Below are 19,330 nucleotides of genomic sequence, written 5' to 3'. Positions count from 1 at the left end.
ACCTGGCTCCGAGGCCATTCACTCGTTCATCCTCGCCTGCCCGTCACCTGCCCACCTGCCTCTGATGCAAACCTGCGGGGAGGCCTCCTCCGTGCTCTTCCAAGCCGCTGAGGGAGCCGGCCTGGCCTCACGGCCGGAGACCCGAGACCCGTCTGTGCACCCCTGGTTTCAGGCCTCCCCAAGCCTCTAAACTGCACCCCCAGGTCGGGACAAACACCCAGGCTCGTTCATTTTCACCCTTCTTCAGGCAACACTGAGACAAGACGGCTCAGCGGCTGCTCCTTAAAACGCACCAAGGCTGGAAAATCAAAACCCGTCTCTACCCAGCATCGCGGAGATTTTAAACCAGTGTCCACAGCCAGAGGCCAGCTCACGGCGAGGGGAGACGCTGCCCAGGCTCCGCGGCTCACCCGAGGCTGTGGCCTGGGGGCCACGCACTGCCCCAAGAGGTGTGAAAGCAGGACCTGCGCGAGAGCCACGCAGCGTGGTCCGGACACGGGGAAAGGCTGCACGTTACCACGCCAAGATGTAACCACAGCGTCACCAGAGATTTCCTTTCGTCCTTAACAGTTTTCCTAATTTTTCATAGTTTAAATAGGTGGCACAACAGTCATGAGGCTACACGAGAGAGGAGACGAAGCTGTGAGGTTGATGAAAACCATTTCTGTATTCTGACAGTTTGTATTCACTGATTTTTTTGTGGGTGTGATTCTCTTTCTTTTTTACAGCTTTATTGAGTATAATTAACATATAACTTCAAATATTTAAGTGCTCAGTCTGGTAAGTTTTGACGTGTGTAAACCATGAAACCGTCACTCTACTGAGATGTGACCATCTCCGTCACCTCCCACAGCTGCCTCCAGGCCCCACCCCGCCCCCCGGCAGCCACTCCTCTGCTTTCCGAATGCTCCGGTTGCTAAAGCTGCCGGAAAGCAATATACAAGAAATGGGTTGATTTTACAACGGGGATTTATTAACTTACAAGTCCGTGAAAATGTCCAACTCGGGCATCAGCAGGACGACACCTGGGCCCTGCAGACAGCTGCCAGCACGCGGGGCTCCGTCACACGGGAAGGCGCCTGGCACGTCTGCTGGGCCTTCGCTCCCGGGTTTCGCTGCTTTCAGCTTCTGGCTTCAGGGGCCTCCTCTCTGAACTCCTCCAGGGGCTTTTTCTCTAAGCTCTCTGGGCTTTTTCTTTCTTTTATCCTCTCCTAAAGGGCTCCAGTAAAAGAGTAAGACCCACTTGAATGAGCTGGGTCACATCTCAGTTGAAACAACCCAATCACAAGGCCCTGCCCACCACAGGCCTTTTCTGGGGTGTGTGACAACTGCAAAGCAGCACACCGAACCATACGTTAGTTTGCTTATTCTAGAATTTTATATGAATGAACTCCTTTGGATCAGCTTCCTTCCTTCTGGTCAGCAAATTACCTGAGGGTTGTTCCATGTTGTCTCGTCGTGGCTGGTTCGTTCCTTTTCGCTGGTCAGCAGGATTCCACTGAGAGGAGGACCATTTGTGTGTCCACCTCCTGCTGGTGGCCATTAAGTTGCCACCACTTTCCACAATCACAAGAAACACTGCCGTGGCCGTTCGTGTGCAAGTGCTTGCGTTTGTCTCCATTAAATGCCTGGGAGTGGGGTGGTGGGTCTTATGACAGGCATGTTTTTAACTTTTTTTGCACAAATGCCAAACTTTTCTAAAGTAGTTTAGATTTCCACCTAAGCATAAGAGCCCCAGTTCCCCCAGACCCTCGCCCACACTCGGCACGGCCGTCTCTCAGTGTCAGTCACCGTAGCAGGGTGGAGGGCATCTCGAGGCTTTGATTAACACGTTAATCGTGGATGACATGAAGCAGCTTTTTGTGTGTCTTCACTGCTGAAGCATCTGTTAAGGTGCTTTGTGCATTTTTATTAGGTTATTTCATTTCTGAGTTTTGAGAGTTCCTCATATATTCTGAATACAAGTCCTTTATCAGATACGTGATTTGCCAACATTTTCTCTGTCTCTGGCTTGTATTTGCATTCTCACAGCAGTGTCTTTCAAAGAGCAGAGGTTCTTAGTTTTGCTAAAGTTCAATTTGTCAATTTCTTCTTACATGGATTGTGATTTTGGTATCCTATCCAAGAATTCCTTGTCTACCTCGAGGTTATAAAGGTTTATCTTATGTTTTTTTTCTTAAAGTTTTATAGTTTTAACTCTTACACGTAGTCTGTGATGCATTTTGCGTCCACTTCTGTTTATGGTGTGACATACGGCTCAAGTTCATTTTCCTTACATATGGTGATTCAGTGCTCTCAGCACCGTTTGTTGAAAAGACCATCTTTTATCCACTGAGTGCCTCTGCATCTTTAAAAAAATTCTTTGACTACATGTCCGTGGGTGTGTTTCTCTCCGTTCTGTCCCACTGGTCTCGATGCCCATCTTCACGCCAACACATCACCACTTAACCACGGGCCTTTAGAACAGGGCTTTGCAGTTAGGAGCAGAAGTCTCCCAACTTGTTCTGCTCTTTCCCAGGTTGTTTTTACTTCCTCTAGGTCCTCTGAATTTCCACATGTACCAAATAATCAGCTTGACAATACCTCAAAAACTCCTGCTAAGGTTCTGATTGGGATCACACTGAATCTATTGTTCAATATGGAGAAAACTGACATCTTAACAATATTGAGTCTTGGCATCTATGAACACAGTGCTGTTCCCCACTTATTTAAGTCTTCTATGATTTCTTTCAGCAACAATGTTTAGTTCTCAGTGTTCAGTCCTCCACACCTTCTGTCAGATTTATCCTGAAGTAGTTCACATTTTTTTATACTATGGTAAGGCATATTGCTTTCATCAATTTCAATTTCTGATTTCAATGCTAATGTACAGGAATGCAATTTATATTTGCATATTGATTTAATAATGCCCAACCTTGTTAAATTCACTTGTTGGCTCGAGTAACATTTTTTTTTTTTTTGTAGATTCCATTGGATTGCCTAATGGACTATTATGTCATCTATGAATAAACACAGTTTTACTTCTTCCTTTCCAATCTGGCCAACCTTTTATTTCTTTTTCTTGACTGACTACACTGGATTGAACCTCCACTATAAGAGGTGAGAGCAAACATCCTTCCCTGTCCCAATGTCTCAGAGTTTTCATGGATTCCTTTTATCAGGTTGAGGAAGAGCCCTCCTATTAAAAGTTTGCTGAGAATTTTATTAGAAAAGGATGTTGGAATTTGTCAAATGACTTTCCTGCATCTATTGAGGACATCAGATAGCTTTACTTTTTTAGTCTGCTAGCAAATGGTGAATTGCATAGGTTGATTTTTTAATATTAAAATGACCTTGCATTTCTGAGATAAATCCTACCTGATCATGAGGTTTTATCCTTTTTGTTTATTGTTGGATTTGATTTGTTGAAATTTTGTCAACAATTTTTGCATTTTCTTGCTACGTCTTTGTCTAGTTTTTGGTATCTGGGAAATGCTGAATCATAGACTGATTCAGGACACATTCCTTCTTCCATCATTTTCTGGGAGAGTTTGTGTAAATGAAAAGTTTGGCAGGATTCAAAAGTGCAGTCATATGGTCATGGAGTTTTCTTAGCAGGAAGGCTTTTAGCCATCCATTCAATTTCTTTAATAGATACAGGGCTATTCAAATTATCTGTTTCTTTTTGAGTGATCTTTGGTAGTTTATGTCTTTCAAGAGAAATATCCATTTCATCTAAGCTGTTGAATTTATTGGCATAGAGTTGTTCATAATATCTTATTTAAATAGCTCTAGAATATGAGCTGTTACTTTTTCAGTACTAATAATCTGTGACTTTTTTTTTCCCCTGATCAGTTTAGCAAGTGGCTTATCAATTTTGTTGATATTCTCAAAGAACCTGTTATTGATTTTTTCTATTGTCTTTCTGTTTTCTACTTCATGGATTTCTGATTTGACATTCATTATTTCTAATATTCTGCTTACTTTGGGTTTTACCTGCTCTTTTTGTTTCTTAAGGTCAGGTTGACCCCACTGATCCTTTTCTTGACATATAAGTGTTTTACTGCTATAAATTTGCCTCTAATTTGTCAATTTAACAAGGTTAGGCGTTATTAAATCAATATGCAAATATCAATTGTATTCCTGTACATTAGCATTGAAATCAGAAATTGAAATAGATAAAAACAACATCCTTTACAATAGTATGAAAAATATGGACTACTTCAGGATAAATCTGACAAAAGGAGTGGCGGACCCGCACACTGAAAACTAAAGTTTAGGGGTGGCCCACAAATTTCGATATGTTTTCAATTTCATTCAGTTTAAACTACTTCCTAATTTCCATTTTAAAGTTTTCTTTGATTCATGGGTTGTTCAGGAGTATGTAGTTTAGTTTATAAATATCTGGGATTTTAAATTATTTTTTATTATTGATTTCAAATTTAATTCCATCATCGTCAGATAATACTTTGCATGATTTTAATATTTTTACATTTATTTACATATTTTTTTCTAGACAAGAATATAGTTATTTAAGTCAAGTTGGTTGTCTAAGTCTTTTATATCCTTGATTCTATGTCCACCTGCTCTATCAGTTATCAAGAAGAGTACTGGAATCTCAAGCTTTAATATTGGATTTGTCTATTTGTCCTTGAATTTCTATCATTTTTTTTTGCTTCATTTATTTTTAAGTTCTATTATTAAGTGCATAAACCTTAAGGATTTTATGTTCTCTTGATTAATTGACCAGTTTTACATTATGAAATGACCCTCTTTATCACTGGTAATATTGCTTGCTCTGAAACCTATTTGGCATAATGGTAATGTAGCCACTACAGTTTTGTTTTTATTATTGTTAGAATGATATGCCTTTGTCTATCTCTTTATTTTTAATCTACTTGTATTTTATATTTAAAGTAGGTTTCTTCTAGGCAGCATATGGTTGGGACCTGCTTTTTTTCTGATCTGACAATCTCTGCCTTTTCATTGGGATGTTTGGACCCTTTACATTTAATGTGATTACTGATGTGACTGGGTTCAAAACTACCATTGTTGTATATATTTTCTATTTGTCTCACCTTTTCTTTATTCTATTTTCCTCTTTTTCTGTCTTTTCTTGATTCAAGTGAGCACTTTTTGTGATTCCATTCTATTTTTTTGGTTGGCATATTATCTATATCCCTTTTTAGTATTATTTTAGTGGTTGCTTTAGGGCATATAGCATTTATCATTTATTTATCAGAGTCTACCTTCAAGTGATAGTATACCACTTACAGAACACCACTTACAGCATAAATAAAATACAACCTTACAACAGCATATTTTCATTTCTTCCCCCTACCCTTTGTGCTATTATCACACATTCTACTTCTACATATATTATAAACCCCACAATATATTATCTTTGCTTTGAACAGTCAATTATCTTCTTGAAGAGATTTAAGTTTGTTTAAAAGCCTTTTATAGAACCAGATTTCCATCTGGTATCAATGCCTCCCGTTGAAGGACGTCCCTTACATTTTTCTTATAGTGTAGGTCAAACGTATTCAGTTCCTGCATGTTTTGATAAATCTTTATTTAGCCTTCACTAATGCTCTGTATTTTCTTTTTAGTGTTTCTCCTCTCTGTGTTTCATTTTGGATAATTTCTGTTGTTATATCTTTGAGTTTGCTAATCATTTCTTCTGAAACATCAAATGTGCTTTAAATTCCATCCAGTGTATTTTTCATCTGCAACACTGTAGTTTTCATCACTGGAAGTTCAGTTTGAGTGTTTTATTTACCTTCCCTATTTTTATTTAACGTAAACGTTCAATGTGACCTCTACCTTCTTGAACGCATGGAGTCAGTTATAATAACCACTTTAATGTCCATGTCAACTAAGTTTATAATTTGAGTCATTCTTTGTTGGTCTTGATTGATTTTTCTCTTCCTGATGGGTCACGTATTCCTGCCTCTTTGTATGTCTGGTGATGTGTTATTGGATGCCGGACACTGAATCTTACACAGTTGGATGCTTTATATTTTTGTATTCTTACACTCTTGTGACTTTTTCTGGTACCCAATCATGTTACTTAGAAAAAGTTTGCTCTTTCAGTTTTGCTTTTAAGCTTTGTTATGCAGAATTAGAGCAGTGTTTAGACTAGGATAACTTTCTCCAAGGCTGCAATAAATCCCTTCTGAGAACCCTAACAGATGCCCCATGAATTTTAAGGTTTTCCACACTTGTTGGCGGGAACAGGAACTACTTCCAGACCTTTGTGAGCTCTGTAGGCTGTTCTCTTTTCTCCGGTAAGGTGGCTCTCTGCCTGGCTTGGGTAGTTTCCTCACCTGCATGTGCTGATCCGTTCTCAGCAGGAGACTACAGGGGGGGTCCCTGCAGATCTCCAGAGCTCTCATCCTCTGCAGCTCACTCCTGCCCAGAGATCCACCTGTGGACTGCAGCTGCCTGTTCTCCTGGTGGCCAGCGCTGTCCCCTCAGCTCCACAGGCCCCCAGGGGTCCCCCGTGCTTCCTCTTCCAGCAGTTAGATGGGGTATCGTAGGACCCACCCCGCTTGTTTCTCACCTCTCTAGTCTTACTCTCCGTCATTGTCTCTTGTCCCATGTCTTGAAAGCCATTGTTTCACATATTTTGTTTGTTTTTCAGTTGTTTCAAACTTAGGGTGTTTTACTTGTCTTAAATGGAAGTCTTATATTATTTCCCACTTTTAGGAAAAGGTTTACCTATTTTTGAACAGTCACACAGAATTACATGTCTATTTTTGTTTTATTTTTGTTTTTTGTTCCTCCTAAGAGGATACTAAGATGTCACATATTACAGTTCAGTATTAGAAACCAAATCCCTGCTTCACATTCATTTCTTCACTTCTTTCTTGATTCTCTCTCTTCTGGGGCAATGTCTCCTGAACTGATCCCTGGGCGGGGCCCGAGCCTGGACCTCTCCACTGCGTGGCTGACCCTGCAGGGAGACCCCACAGGGAAAGCCCACTCGGAGAGGCTGCGACCGTCTGATGGTCCATCCCTTGGCTCAACAAGTATTTACCGAGCGTTAGCAGGTGCTTCCTGCGAGGTGGGAGGTGGGGGTAAGAGTGACCCAATAGAAAGGTCCCTGTCCTCAGGAGATTTCACTCCAGGAGGGAAAATGACGATCAGCAAGTTGACCCATAAACATCATTATTAGGCACAAAGAGGGTCAACATGTGACAATATGACCAATAATTTCCCAGGAAGATACACTATTTCCCCAGGAAGATGTAATAATTCTGTACCCATATACACAAAGGAAAATATGTGTAAGAAAATAAGAAAACATAAAAATGGCAGACGTACAATGTAAAACTGACAGAGCCACACTCCCAGGTGGAGATTTAAGATACTTCTCACACATATCAACAGAACAAACACAGAAAAGTTAGCAAGGATGTAGACATTTGAACAACCAATTAATACTGAGTACCATTGAATGGACAAATATTGTCTTAAAAAACAGAGAGCACATCTTTTTCAAGTATGCGTGGGATGTTTACAAAACTAAGAATGAGTGCCTTGACCCTAGACATTTCAACAAATTCCAAAGCCAGGAAAGACGTGTCTCACGGAGCCCACCCAGACCCTGAGCCAGGATGAGGAGTCTCCCGGCGGAGAGGCCGCCCAAGGAGGCCACGTCTAACGGGGGCCCCGAGAGGCAGTCTCCGACCAGCCTGAGGGGTGCAGGGCCAGCGGGGTCCGGGCGGGGGGACCCCGGGTGAGGGGCCCTCGTGGGGAGACCCCAGGAGCCTCACTTACAGGACTGTGATCTCACACCACCTTGCCGTGCACTCCGCAGTCTTTTAGATCCGACAGCAGCCCCGGGGTGGTTTTACTCTTGTGGCTGCTTTTACGAAGACGAAACGGAGGCTGGGAAGTGTGCGGTCTCTGGAGGCCGCCGGCCACGCTGACCTTGGGCCCGCGTCGTGGAAACCGCAGGCGCAGAGTGGGGTGGCAGAGGAGCCCTGCAGGGCGCTTCCCCCCAGACACACCTCCCCATCCCGCCGTGCTGACCCCAGCCCACCCCCCTTCCCGGCTGTGACCCACCAGTCACTGCCTGACCTCACGGTCCCGACCAAGCTGTTTCTGTCATGGACCCGTTTCCAGATAACTGTGATAGGAACGGACCAGCTGACACCCCCACTGGACTCCTCTACTTCTTAGTGTCCGTGCCATGCAACGGGCAGCGATCGCCTCGCTTTATCTGGTGTGAGACTCCTGGGGCTCGGTGGATGCGACACCCTCATGGGTAACGTGGGGTGACACGCAGCTCGGTGAGAGCCGCCTCTCCAAAAATCCCTCCCTCACGTGTCCATCCTCGGGCGCAGCCAGCGCTCAGCGTGGTAAAGATTCTGCAGTTCATTCGAAACTGTCAAAAACTACAGAACAAACCTCTGCTCCATGGAAGTTTTTTAAACTGAAAAAAAAAAAACCTGAAACACGCACTCTCACAGACTTTTAGTGGGAGCATAAATTTTTTCTGGAGGGCAATGTTTTAACATATACTGAAAAAATTTTAAAAGGGAAAGATTCTGAATGCAGAAAAAAGTTTTAGGCACAAAATATTCATTGCAGCATTTTGTGTAATAAGGAAAAGCTTCTGTATGATCTAAATGCCCCCGGTTTGGGGATTACATCATGGCTCATTTGTTTCAGGAAATGCTGCACATTCAGTGGAGAGAGTTTTACACACAACTGGGAATGACGTGGACAGACTAGCGCCTGCACCATCAGGTACAAAGAAAAGGATATGAAGCAAAACTGCAAAAATCAAATGATCTCCACCATGTAAAATGTACATTAAGAAGCCCAAAGGACACTCACCCAGTGTGCACGTTTAAGCCCTCTGGGGGCAGCTTTGCCTTCTTCGTGCTGACCCACAATAAGCACCTGCCGTCTCATTAGGCTACTCACCGCATTGTCAATTTTCTTCAGGTCTGAGATGCACCCAGAACAGATCTCCGTGCATTTCAAGATCAATGAAAGACGACCCAATTCAAAGAGCAAAAGAATTCTGGAAACAAATGAACAAACCAGTGACAGATCAGGGGGGTGTGACAGGAAAGACACCCATGAGGTTGGAAAACATCCAGTCATTGGTCAATCAGACCCAGGAAATATAATAGTTTGAGGAGGAGATAATTACACAGCCAAGAAAGAGTGATGATGAAGAAAGTACAGAAATTTCAAATAATAGGAAAATGGAGAGTTGACAGAGTGATGGTTTCCTAATCTGCGAACGGCGTCGTGAAGGGCCTGCTCCCAGATCAGGCGGGGACACACTCGGGGAGCCAGCCAGGACCTCCTGGGACTGTCCCCCATGCAGCCCCCGAGCTGAGCGATCTCCCGGCGAGTCTTCGAGTCTTCGGGTCAAATGCAAGCGCACGGCTCCAGGGGGCGAGGCTGAGGCCCTGGGGTCTGCTCCCACCACACCACAGTGTTCCACGCAGCAGGTGCGAGCACCTGTGCTTCACAGGCGAGGCAGTGCAGCCCCAGGGAGGAAAGCTGGTCTGCTCAACGTAAGGGGCAAAGCAGGAGGTGAGCTTTCCTGTCTCCAAACTCTGCGTTCGGCCCTCCCAACATGGTGACGTTTAAGGGCTATTATCCACAACATGCACAGCCGCTCATCCCATCAGAAAGGGCCTCCGCTCTGCACGGCAAGCAGAACCTTCTCACCAACAGAACTCATCTGCTCAAATCACTCAACATACCAGTGATGTCAACAGGACATTGGGTACAGCCACTGAAACACAAAGGCTCTCAGAGTTGATAAAATCTGAACTGCACACAAAAGGAGAGATGTTGGTGAACTGGGAGATACTGAGAACTTAAACCAGACACAGCAGAGGCAGACTAAAACAAACAGTTAAGAGGAATGATTAAACACAATTTTATCTTAAAAACACAAAATAGGACTTCTGCTTTCAAACATGATGGAGCAAAAGGAAACAGGTTTAACCTTCAGCCTTAAACCACTAAAAGCAAACAGACAAAACATACGAACACCTGCTTCTGGACAACAGACGTAGTAGGCGGTGGGGACAGCTACTCGTGGGGGGTGGGGGTGGGGGGCAAGTGAGGCGAGCCCTGCAGCTGCCCCTGCTCACTGCACGAGCACATTTCCAGACAGTGATGGGGGGGGTCCTAGCAGGGCCACGCAGTCGGCCTTCAGAGAGGAGGCAGAGTTGAGAACCAGGGAGGACAGACCAACAGAGAGAAGGGAGCTGCACCGAGAGCCCCCGACGGCTCCCCAAGTCCTCGATGTGATTGGTCAGTGCACGTGAGTGGGGCGAGCACCAGGCCGAGAAAGCAGCACCAGGAAGCAGAAGGCAGGACACCCCTGGTCACACAGGCTGGGGGCAGTCCCCGTCCCCACCAGCCCTAACACGTGATATGTAGATGAAAGACACAGAAGGGATCGCCCCTGCAGGGGGACAAAACTAGCCCTCAGTTAAGGCTGCTTGGGTCACACCTAACAATGCTTAAAGTGAAGCTTTACTTGCATCTCAGAACAAAGCTCAAGAATACATAAGTATCACAAAGCTATCCAGGATCCAACAAATAAAATTCACAATGTCTAGCATCCATTCAAAAATTATCAGCCATGAAAAGACCCAGGAAACCACAGTCCACAATGAAATAGAAGGAATGTTCTTTGACTACATGTGAAGTGATTTAGTACACCTCCAAAGGAGACTGTGATAAGATAACAACGTAAATCATATGCTAAAGCAATCACTAAAATTTAAAAATCAGGCACACTTAATAGACAGTAAATGGAATCATAAGAAATATCCAATTATTCCAAAAAGTAGAAAGAAAAGGATGAAAAAGGTAATAATAAAGAACATATGGGACAAGTAGAAGACAAAATAGCACAATGGTAGCTTTAAACTAAATGTAGCAATAATCACATTAAACATAAATGGTTAACACACCCCAATTAACACCTCTAATTAAGAGGCAGGGATTGTCAACTTAGATAGAAGGAGCTGACTCCAGCTGAGCCCCCAGCCCGGGTTGGCCCTCGACTGCGGCAGGATTCACACCCACAGACGCGGTGGGATAAGAAGCGCCTGGGCTGAGGTAGTTTGCTATGCAGCAGCCGATAACTAATACATACCCCAACAACCATCAAATTATAAACTGGAAAAAAATCCAAAACTGTACAGGCAAAGGGTCAAAATGTTTCCTATTGTAGGAGTGCATTGATGAAAATCGCCGAGACCTCAAATGATAATTTCTCAAAGGGGTAGTTCAAAGGGCACCCAAACCTCAGTGGTAATCAGAGACATACAAACAAGATGATACGATGCTGCTCCCGCCCCATTCACAAGTGTTTCTGTTCTCCTCTTTCATAAGTGCACAGCGCTCACGAGGACATGACAGACAGCAGCTGGTGTGGGGAGCAAACGCTGCCCGTCTGTGGGAACACAGGAGAACATTCCACACCGAGGCCCATCTCCGGCTCTGGGAGACGATCTCGGGGCTGGCCCCGGCCGAGAGCCCCCCTCAGACTGCCCAGGGGAAGCCACGAGGAACGTGTTGGCTCTTCTACATAATGAAACATTCTCCAACCATGCAGATGTGTGAGAACTGGAAAAATGCTTTACTTATATACTGAATTTGAGTTTTAAAAGTAGGATATGAAGTTACATATCCCTAATGGTCAGTATGAAATGTACAAAATGCTGGACTAGAAGGACTTGCAGGAAATACACCGAAAACTCCAGAATGGCTGGCTCATGGGAGGAAGGCTGTAGTTGCTTTCTAAAAAATGTATTTACATTTCCTGTGCTTAACCAAATTTTGTGCAGTGACTGTGTAGATGTGAAGACTGGAAAGTCGTGTCACACGCACCTCTCTTCTCCGACGGAAGCGAAGTGCTGCTGATTGTGGTGACTTAAACTTTTGTAGGCTTTCTTCAGAATCGCATCGGTGTCTTCGGGCAACTCCCTTTTATCCAGCTTTCTAGAATTCATTCATACATTAAATAATCAACAAAACCTTGTGAGCTTCATTCACTTTACACTAAAAGAAACTCTGAAAGGTGTGAGCCTGTCCTTCCCGCTGGCGGAGGGCCGGGGGCTCCCCGGGGACACAGCTCCTCGCCCGCCTCCTGCCCCGCTGGAAACGGACCGCCCCCCACCAGCCTGGCCCGGGCCCGGGGCGCTGTCCCTCTCGCGGATCGTGCCCTCCTCGCCCCTCACTCCCCGCTCACTGCAGGGCTCCTCACAGAGGCCACCGCCCCCCGGGCACAGCTCTGCCCTCCTCTCTGCCCACCTGCCCCCTGCTCTGAGCCACCAGCAGCCCTGGCTGGTCACGTCCCCGTCCCTTCACCAGCTCCCCGGGGGTCCGGGCCTCCCTGGCCTGTCCCTCCTGCAACAGCTGGACCACCGCCAGCCCTCACCTGTGAGGCCAAGCCCCCTGCCCTGCCCCGCGGTTCCCAAGGGCACCTGCGAGGGGGCCTCCCCCCCGTCCAGCCACCTACGCCTTGAGCATATTAATGTAGAAGGAGACGGACAGGCTGATAGACGTTTTCGCTTCTTCCTTTAGCTGCGACTCCTCCATTAACTCGTAACGCACCTGTCATAGAACAGAACATTTTAATCTGAATTTAAATTAAATAATTAGATAGAGATCCAGATTTGTATCTAGCTATTATTTTGCAAATATTCTTCCTATATGATTAATATCTATAACTAACAAGTGTCTATGAATTATATTTTATATTTAGTTTCTCAGCTACAACTACACTCCCTTATACATAAAGATTAATGTTGATGAATGCTTTTCAGATGCATTCTTGTAGTATTTCTTGCATCATGAATTTTCTAATAACTTCTTTTTCTTTATACAATGCTGTTACAAAGTGAATACTCAAAGAGTAACAATGAAGGAAAATAATTTTGTTTCTTTTCAAAACGGCAAGTTGATGTATGTGTGCTCACAGGGGGTGAATTCTATTTCTTTTTGCTTATATTTGTTTCGTTCCTGTCTGTCTGTCTGTCTGTCCATGAGCCCTCATATCTCCCAACTGAAGGACCCGTTTGTTCTCCTATACACAGGTTTCTGAGCACTGGCTTCCAAGAAAACTGCTTCTTACATCTACATTTTTTCCTATGTCAATTTACCATGACAGAAAATATCTGCTGATATTTCTGTGGTACGTCAGCTTTTATGAACGGTGCAACCGTGGAACAAAATTTGGCAGCCTCCTCGTTTTTCCCAGCATCCAGATAGCACTCGACAAGTTCCCTGCACGGTGTGGAAATGGGGTAAGTTAGACCTGTCGAGATGGCTGTCTGCTGCAGTCGGTTACACTTTTATTATCTTCACGTTTCACGGCCTCCGCAAAGATGCACGGGACTGAGCAGCCACTGTGCCCGAGGCGCCCCCGGCAGGGCCAGCGGGGAGCCGGACAGTCAGGCCACAGCTCACAAGAGGGAGAAGGAAATTACATGCATTTTATTACCCAGGACATTGGAAAATGGCATTTTAAAGACAGTTCCAATTCATATTTGTTTTCTTTTAAGAGCTCCCAAAATTGACATGAAGAAGGTGACGAGAGTGTGCAGGACCCAGAGGCCACCTTGAATCTAGGGTCTCTGGCTCTTTCATTTGCAGTGTCCACTGGGTCACTGGCCCTTTTCTATGTGTCCACTGGGGTCTGTGGCATTCCCTGTGTGTGTCCACTGGGGTCTGTGGCCTTCCCTGTGTGTGTCCAGTGGGGTCTCTGGTCCTTTCCTGTGTGTGTCCAATGGGGTCTGTGGCCTTCCCTGTGTGTGTCCAATGGGGTCTCTGGCCTTCCCTGTGTGTGTCCACTGGGGTCTGTGGCCTTTCCTGTGTGTGTCCTCTCTTCCTCTCTTGCACTGTCCTGCACGTGGTCCGACCCCAGGTCCAGGACCCAGCCGAGGCCCCTCCCCAGGCCGGCAGCAGCCTGGCCACGGGCACCTGTCTCCTCGTGGCTCCACAGGGGGAGCGGCCGATGCCAAGCATCAGCTGTTCCATCCCTGCCCTCTGCTGCCCGGGCAGTGCCCACCACCTCTTCCCTAAACTGCCTGCTTATCTCCATTTATTTTTATTTTGCCAGAAGTCTACTACAAACAAAATTGACTGAGCTGATCTTTTAGAACCCTGGGCAGGACCACACACCCTCGGCTTTGTGTCCACCCCCAGCCCTCGGTTTCGCTATGGCAGCCTCAGAATCATGACACTAAGTGCTGCTGACAGGTTTGAATTTCAGAAACATCTTTCAGACATGACCCAAAGTGGGTGACACGCACCCGGCAACATAAAATAATCACCAACATGGGAGAGAAGAGGGGTGGGGCAGGAGGTGAAAATCCATGTGGCGCTTCAACTTTCCGTACAAGCGGAGCCTTGTCATAAAGTCGCCCAAAAGCAGCTTCACTGATTAAAGAAATAATTCCAACAAAATGAGCCTCGACCCTCGCCCTCCCGTTACATAAAGACGTCAACTCAACATGGGGCGTGGTCCTACTGTAAGAGCTGAAACTATACAGGATCTCAAAGAAAACACAGGAAAACATCTCCACAATCTTAGAGCAGACAAAGGTTTCCAAGATAGGGCATGAAAAAATGACAACCATAAAGGGAAAAAATCAATAAATCGGCCTTTATCAAAATTAAAAATTGCTGTTCTTTAAAATAGACATTATAAAAATGAAAAGGTGATCCCAAGAGTAGGAGAAAATGCAATCCACGTATCAGCCGAAGGGCTTGTGTGGAGAATACATAAAGAACATCTACGATTCAATACTGATCAACCAACCGAGTAAAACAAAGACTCAGATAGATGGTTCCCACCACAGGACACACGACAGCCAAGAAACACGAAAAGGTGCCCCCCATCTTCGGTCGAGGAGACGCAAATGAAACCCACAGAAGGAAACAGCTTCACACCCGCTGGAACGACTCACACCACCCAGTGTCGGCGAGGACGGGGCGGCCGGGCCTCCCGGATGGCTGGTGGGGGGCAGAAGGCTGCGGGCTCTTTGGGGAGCCACCGGCTGTCTCATAAATATTTAAACATCCATTCACTCTGTGACCCGGCAATTCCACTCTTAAGTTTACACCCAAGAGAAATAAACAAAAAACATTTGTTCACACAAAAATCTGAACACGGATGCTCTCAGCACCCTCACTCACAGTCGCCCCAAGGTGACGCCAACTCACACACCCCTCGCCTGCGAGTGGACGGACAGGTGCAGTGCACCCCGCGCGGAACTCTGCTCGAGCAGAGCAAGAGACGCCCGGCACGGAAGGGGCCACGCGGCAGTGTTCCGGACGGTGACAGCCGAGGACAACCGATCCGCAGGGACAATCAGGAAGTGGCCACGTGGGCAGGGCAGAGAAAGCCTCCAAGGGCACAAGGGAATTCTCCGGAGAGACAAACGTGTTTGAAACATGTCTACACTCACGGAGTTGAGCCCCTAAGAGGTGTGCGTTTTACTCAATACCATAATTATCCCTCAGTGAAACGGTCTGGCAGGGCAAGACCTCTGTTTTGTGCCATGTTTTGACTTTTTCTTTCGTGATAAGGAATGTCCATGACCTCCTTCTCCCCCCAGCACTTCAGGGTATCAGGAATTGGCCGTCCACCCAGCCAGAGCACAGATATTTTTGAGAACGTAAAACCTGACATGGGGGCACGTGCACGCCCGCATGAGGCGGGGAGGGGCAGCTCGGACTCACAGCGCCAGCTCAGCCCGCCACTCCTTGTCTTCCTCGTCGGTCTGGTTTAGGACGGCCACGATCTGGGAGAGGCTGGGGATCAGGTGATGGCGGTACCCAGGCTTGAGGAAGGGCCTCACCATCTGCCAGTAGAGGACCGATGCGTTGTAAACCAAAAAGTGATACCTAAGACGCAAGCAGACAGAAGGATGGAAACACATCAGAACCCCAGACTGCTGGGGCTGCAAAATCCAAGGGCCCTCCTTCCGGGAGGGAGTCTCAGGTCCCCCTGTGTCCCCGGCAGATGGCAGCGGCCACGTCTGAGGTCCTCTGACCCAACGGCCGGAGCACGGCGGCTGCAGAGCCCTCTCCCTGCACTTCGGCTGCGGTGACCTGGCCACAGGCTCCCAGCGACTTCAGCTGCCTCCCCGCTCACCGGGGTGCCTGAGGCTGCCAAGAGCCCGCGGTCGGGTGGTGGACAGACAAGGACAGGCAAGCAGAGGGGGAATCAAGAAGGGCTTCCGGGAGGAGGTGGCCCAAGAGGACCAAGGCAGGAGAGGAGTGGGGGAAAAGAGGTGGGGGGAGCATTCAGGAACAAAGCTGTTCCCTGAGCCTGAGTGCGGGGTGGAGGGGCCGGAGAAGTGGGTCACCAAGGCCGGGCTTTCTCCAGGGGCACAGCAAGCACGGGGGGCTCTCAGGGAAGGGGGGACAGGGGCAGGTTGGCCCTCCCTACTGCAGGGCCCCTCGGTGGCGCGGGGCTGGTCTGCCCACCGCGGTCCTCGGGAGGTTGAGTGTCACAGGCCACAGGCAGGAGGGTGGACACGGGGTGGCCGGGCCCAGGGCGGCTTTACTCAGAGCCACGGTCCTGGGCGCTCTTCCCTCAAGCATTTCCATGGATGGAGGGAAGAGGGGGGTGCCAGGAGCCACGCAGCCCCCGCCACCCCGGCCCTCGGTGCTGATGACCCCCCCATCCCTGCCTGGAGGGACGCCCACGTCAGAGGGGCAGCTCCTGGGGCTCCCCAGGAAGTAGCCAAGGCCTCTTCTCTCCAGCCCCTCATCCTGACTCCCCTCCTGCTCGGGGGCCCTGGGACGCTGGCTCCCAAGCCCCTCAAATGGGGCACCGCCTCTCCTTTCTCTAGCCCCTCGGACCCTGGTGCTGACCCAGCCAAATGAGGGTGTTAGGAGGCCGGGAACGTGCGACAGCCTTGGGCCCGCCAAAAAGGAGGCTGATGAGGAAAACAGACCCTAAAGCTTCCCACAAACACAGACCCGGGACACAACCCTGCTGAGCCCAGGGGGCTGCTGAGGGGCTTTTGGCTGACCTGGCCCGGATTCCACTGGGCAACACCCCGAGAGAGCGAGGGGAACCGCCCCCCGCCCCACCCAGCCCAAATAAAGAGAATGGCTGGTGAATTCTGACCCTAAATTGCTTCCTGTAGTTAGGAGCAGCCATTCCTCGACACCTACCTCGGTTCCCCTTTGGCAAAGTTTATCGCCTTCATATACTGAGTCACACAGTTTTCAAATTCCTCCTATAACAAAAAGGATTTGGTTGAGTTTGCCACTGATTCGTCACTTCGGTGAACGTTAAACCTCCCGGAAGACTGGGGCGAAGGTTCGCAGCCGCCGCGGCCGAGCTCCCGGGCACAGGGGCCTCTCCCCATGAGGTCCCCCGCCTGGCAGCTCACTGGGCAGTGGGCACCACAGGGTGCTGGGGAGGTCAAAGGGTTATGCCAGAGGCCTGTCCAGTGGCACGACTCGAGAAAACAGCATCCCCGGGACACGACAGCTGTGGTGGTCTGGGGGTTTTATATTCTTAAAGCCGACCCCTGCCTGTGGGTGGGAACCTTGATGAGGCTATTTCAGTTGAGGCTGCCCAGGTGGGTCTTAATCCTGTCACCAGAGTCCTTTATAAGAGGCTGAAATTCAGAAGCAAAGAAAAACACAGAGAAACAGAGAGAAAGCCACCGAGGAGCAGCCAGGGGCTGACAGCGAGGGAGAGCCGCCGCCAGGGGCCTGGCCACGCAGCAGGAAGCCAGTCTTTGGGGAGAAAGCATTACCTGATGATGCCTTCATTTGGACATTTTCGCAGCCTCAGCACTGTTAGCTTGTAAATTAATAAATCCCCACTGTAAAAGGCAAGCCAGTCCTGCTATATTGATTTCAGCAGCTTGAGCAAATGAAAACAACTGTGAAAATGAATTTAGGTATTTAACTTCATTTTGCTAAATTGCTTGACAGTTTTGAAGGTGTGGTGGAAATTTGTGCTCTTGGGAGCCATGGAATGCTGAGGAGAATAGAGGCCATTTTAGGGGTAAAAATGTAGTAGGATAATTATGTATTCATTTTGGGATGGGGAACTAGCAAGGGCTTGCACATTATTTCAGTAGAAAGATTTAAATCATACACATAAAGACATCACCATCCAAAGTAACAAGAAAGTGAAATCGAGAGGGGGGCCCCGCGCTCACACTCCTGCGTGGTGGGGAGCAGGGGGCCCCTCACCAAGTTCTCGGCCGTCCTTGGGGCGCACAGCCGGGCCCTGCACAAGTGCGCGCGGCCCAGAAACTGCGTGACAGGCCCCTTCACCTTGAAGTACATCTGGATGCAGTCCTCGCTCACGTCCGGATGGCCCATCTGAAGGAGAACACCGCGCGAGGGCCTGGGGGCGCTCCCCGGGACGCCCCGCTCTGCCCGGATCCCCACCCCCGGGGCGCCGCAGCCGCCTCAGCACTCGCTTACCTCGAGCGCCTCCTCGGCGCACAGCACGAAGAGGTCGGGGCTGAAGCTCTCCGAGGGGTCGAACTCCGACTTCCCCAGGTTGGCGGATTTGATGAGCGCGTAGGCCTTCTGCAGCGCGGCAGCGTCTGCGGGGAAGCGGCGAGGGGCGCGCGTGCTGTCGGGGAGCTGGGGGGGCAGGGCTGCGCCCCATCCGCCGTCCGCCCCCCCGGCGCCCCCCCCCCCGAGCTGCCAGATGCTCCCCGCCCCGAGGACCGTGGGAACGCGCGCCGCCCCCGGGCGAGGGGACCCCCAGGACGCCCCCGGCCGAAGCGCGCGGCCCTAACGTGCTCTGGGCCGGCAGAGCCGCCAAGGGCGGGAGTCGGACCGCAGACCCGGCGGGGTTCGGGGATCCGCCAGGGCAGGGGTCGCGGCGGGGCCCGGGCCCACCTCGCTGGCTCTTGGCGCGGGCCAGGTGCTCGGTGATGGCCAGGTCCATGGCGCCGAGGGCGGCGACCGGGGCCGGGCGACCTCTCCGGGGCTCCCACCGAGCTCCGCCGCCCGCGGCCGATCCTGCTCTGAGAGTCCGGCGCGGCCCAACGGCCGTTGCCCGGCGACCACGAGGGACGCGGAGCGCGGCCGATGGGGGCGCGGCGGGGCCAGGCTGGGCAGGAGCCCAGTGCGCTGAGGCGCGCGCCAGAGCCGGGGGCGGGGGGGGGGCGGGGCGAGGGGAGGGGCCGAGTCCGGGGGCGGGGCTGGGGGAGGGGAGGGGGCGAGGCAGGCAGGGGAAGGGGACAGACAGGAGGTGGGTGCACCGGCCCGTCCGTCCTGGCTCCGCTCCCGCCCGCCCGTGGCGGGTCGTGGACGTGGTGGCCGCGGGGTCCCCGGCCGCGCTCCTGGGAGGGCCGCT

The 19,330-nt window shown here is 49.2% G+C and overlaps 1 protein-coding gene across 1 annotated transcript in view; it reads right to left on the bottom strand.

Annotated features, from left to right (window-relative positions):
- The window catches only part of CFAP46 (cilia and flagella associated protein 46), a 116,286-nt gene extending 97,258 nt beyond the window's left edge, over window positions 1-19,028 (bottom strand). The window contains exons 1-9 of the mRNA XM_037805118.1: window positions 18,871-19,028; window positions 18,445-18,569; window positions 18,208-18,339; window positions 17,170-17,234; window positions 15,724-15,888; window positions 13,140-13,263; window positions 12,497-12,591; window positions 11,866-11,976; window positions 8,920-9,019 (exon numbers count right to left, since the gene is read on the bottom strand). Of these exons, the coding sequence (XP_037661046.1) occupies window positions 8,920-9,019; window positions 11,866-11,976; window positions 12,497-12,591; window positions 13,140-13,263; window positions 15,724-15,888; window positions 17,170-17,234; window positions 18,208-18,339; window positions 18,445-18,569; window positions 18,871-18,919 (966 nt within the window). The 5' untranslated portion in view covers window positions 18,920-19,028. The remainder of the gene's footprint in view (window positions 1-8,919; window positions 9,020-11,865; window positions 11,977-12,496; window positions 12,592-13,139; window positions 13,264-15,723; window positions 15,889-17,169; window positions 17,235-18,207; window positions 18,340-18,444; window positions 18,570-18,870) is intronic.
- Window positions 19,029-19,330: the final 302 nt, after the last annotated feature.

Source organism: Choloepus didactylus, chromosome 15 (genome assembly GCF_015220235.1).
Source record: "Choloepus didactylus isolate mChoDid1 chromosome 15, mChoDid1.pri, whole genome shotgun sequence".
NCBI lineage: Eukaryota > Metazoa > Chordata > Mammalia > Pilosa > Megalonychidae > Choloepus > Choloepus didactylus.
Note: the sequence above shows the minus strand (reverse complement) of the source record. Positions and strands in the feature narration are given on the sequence as shown.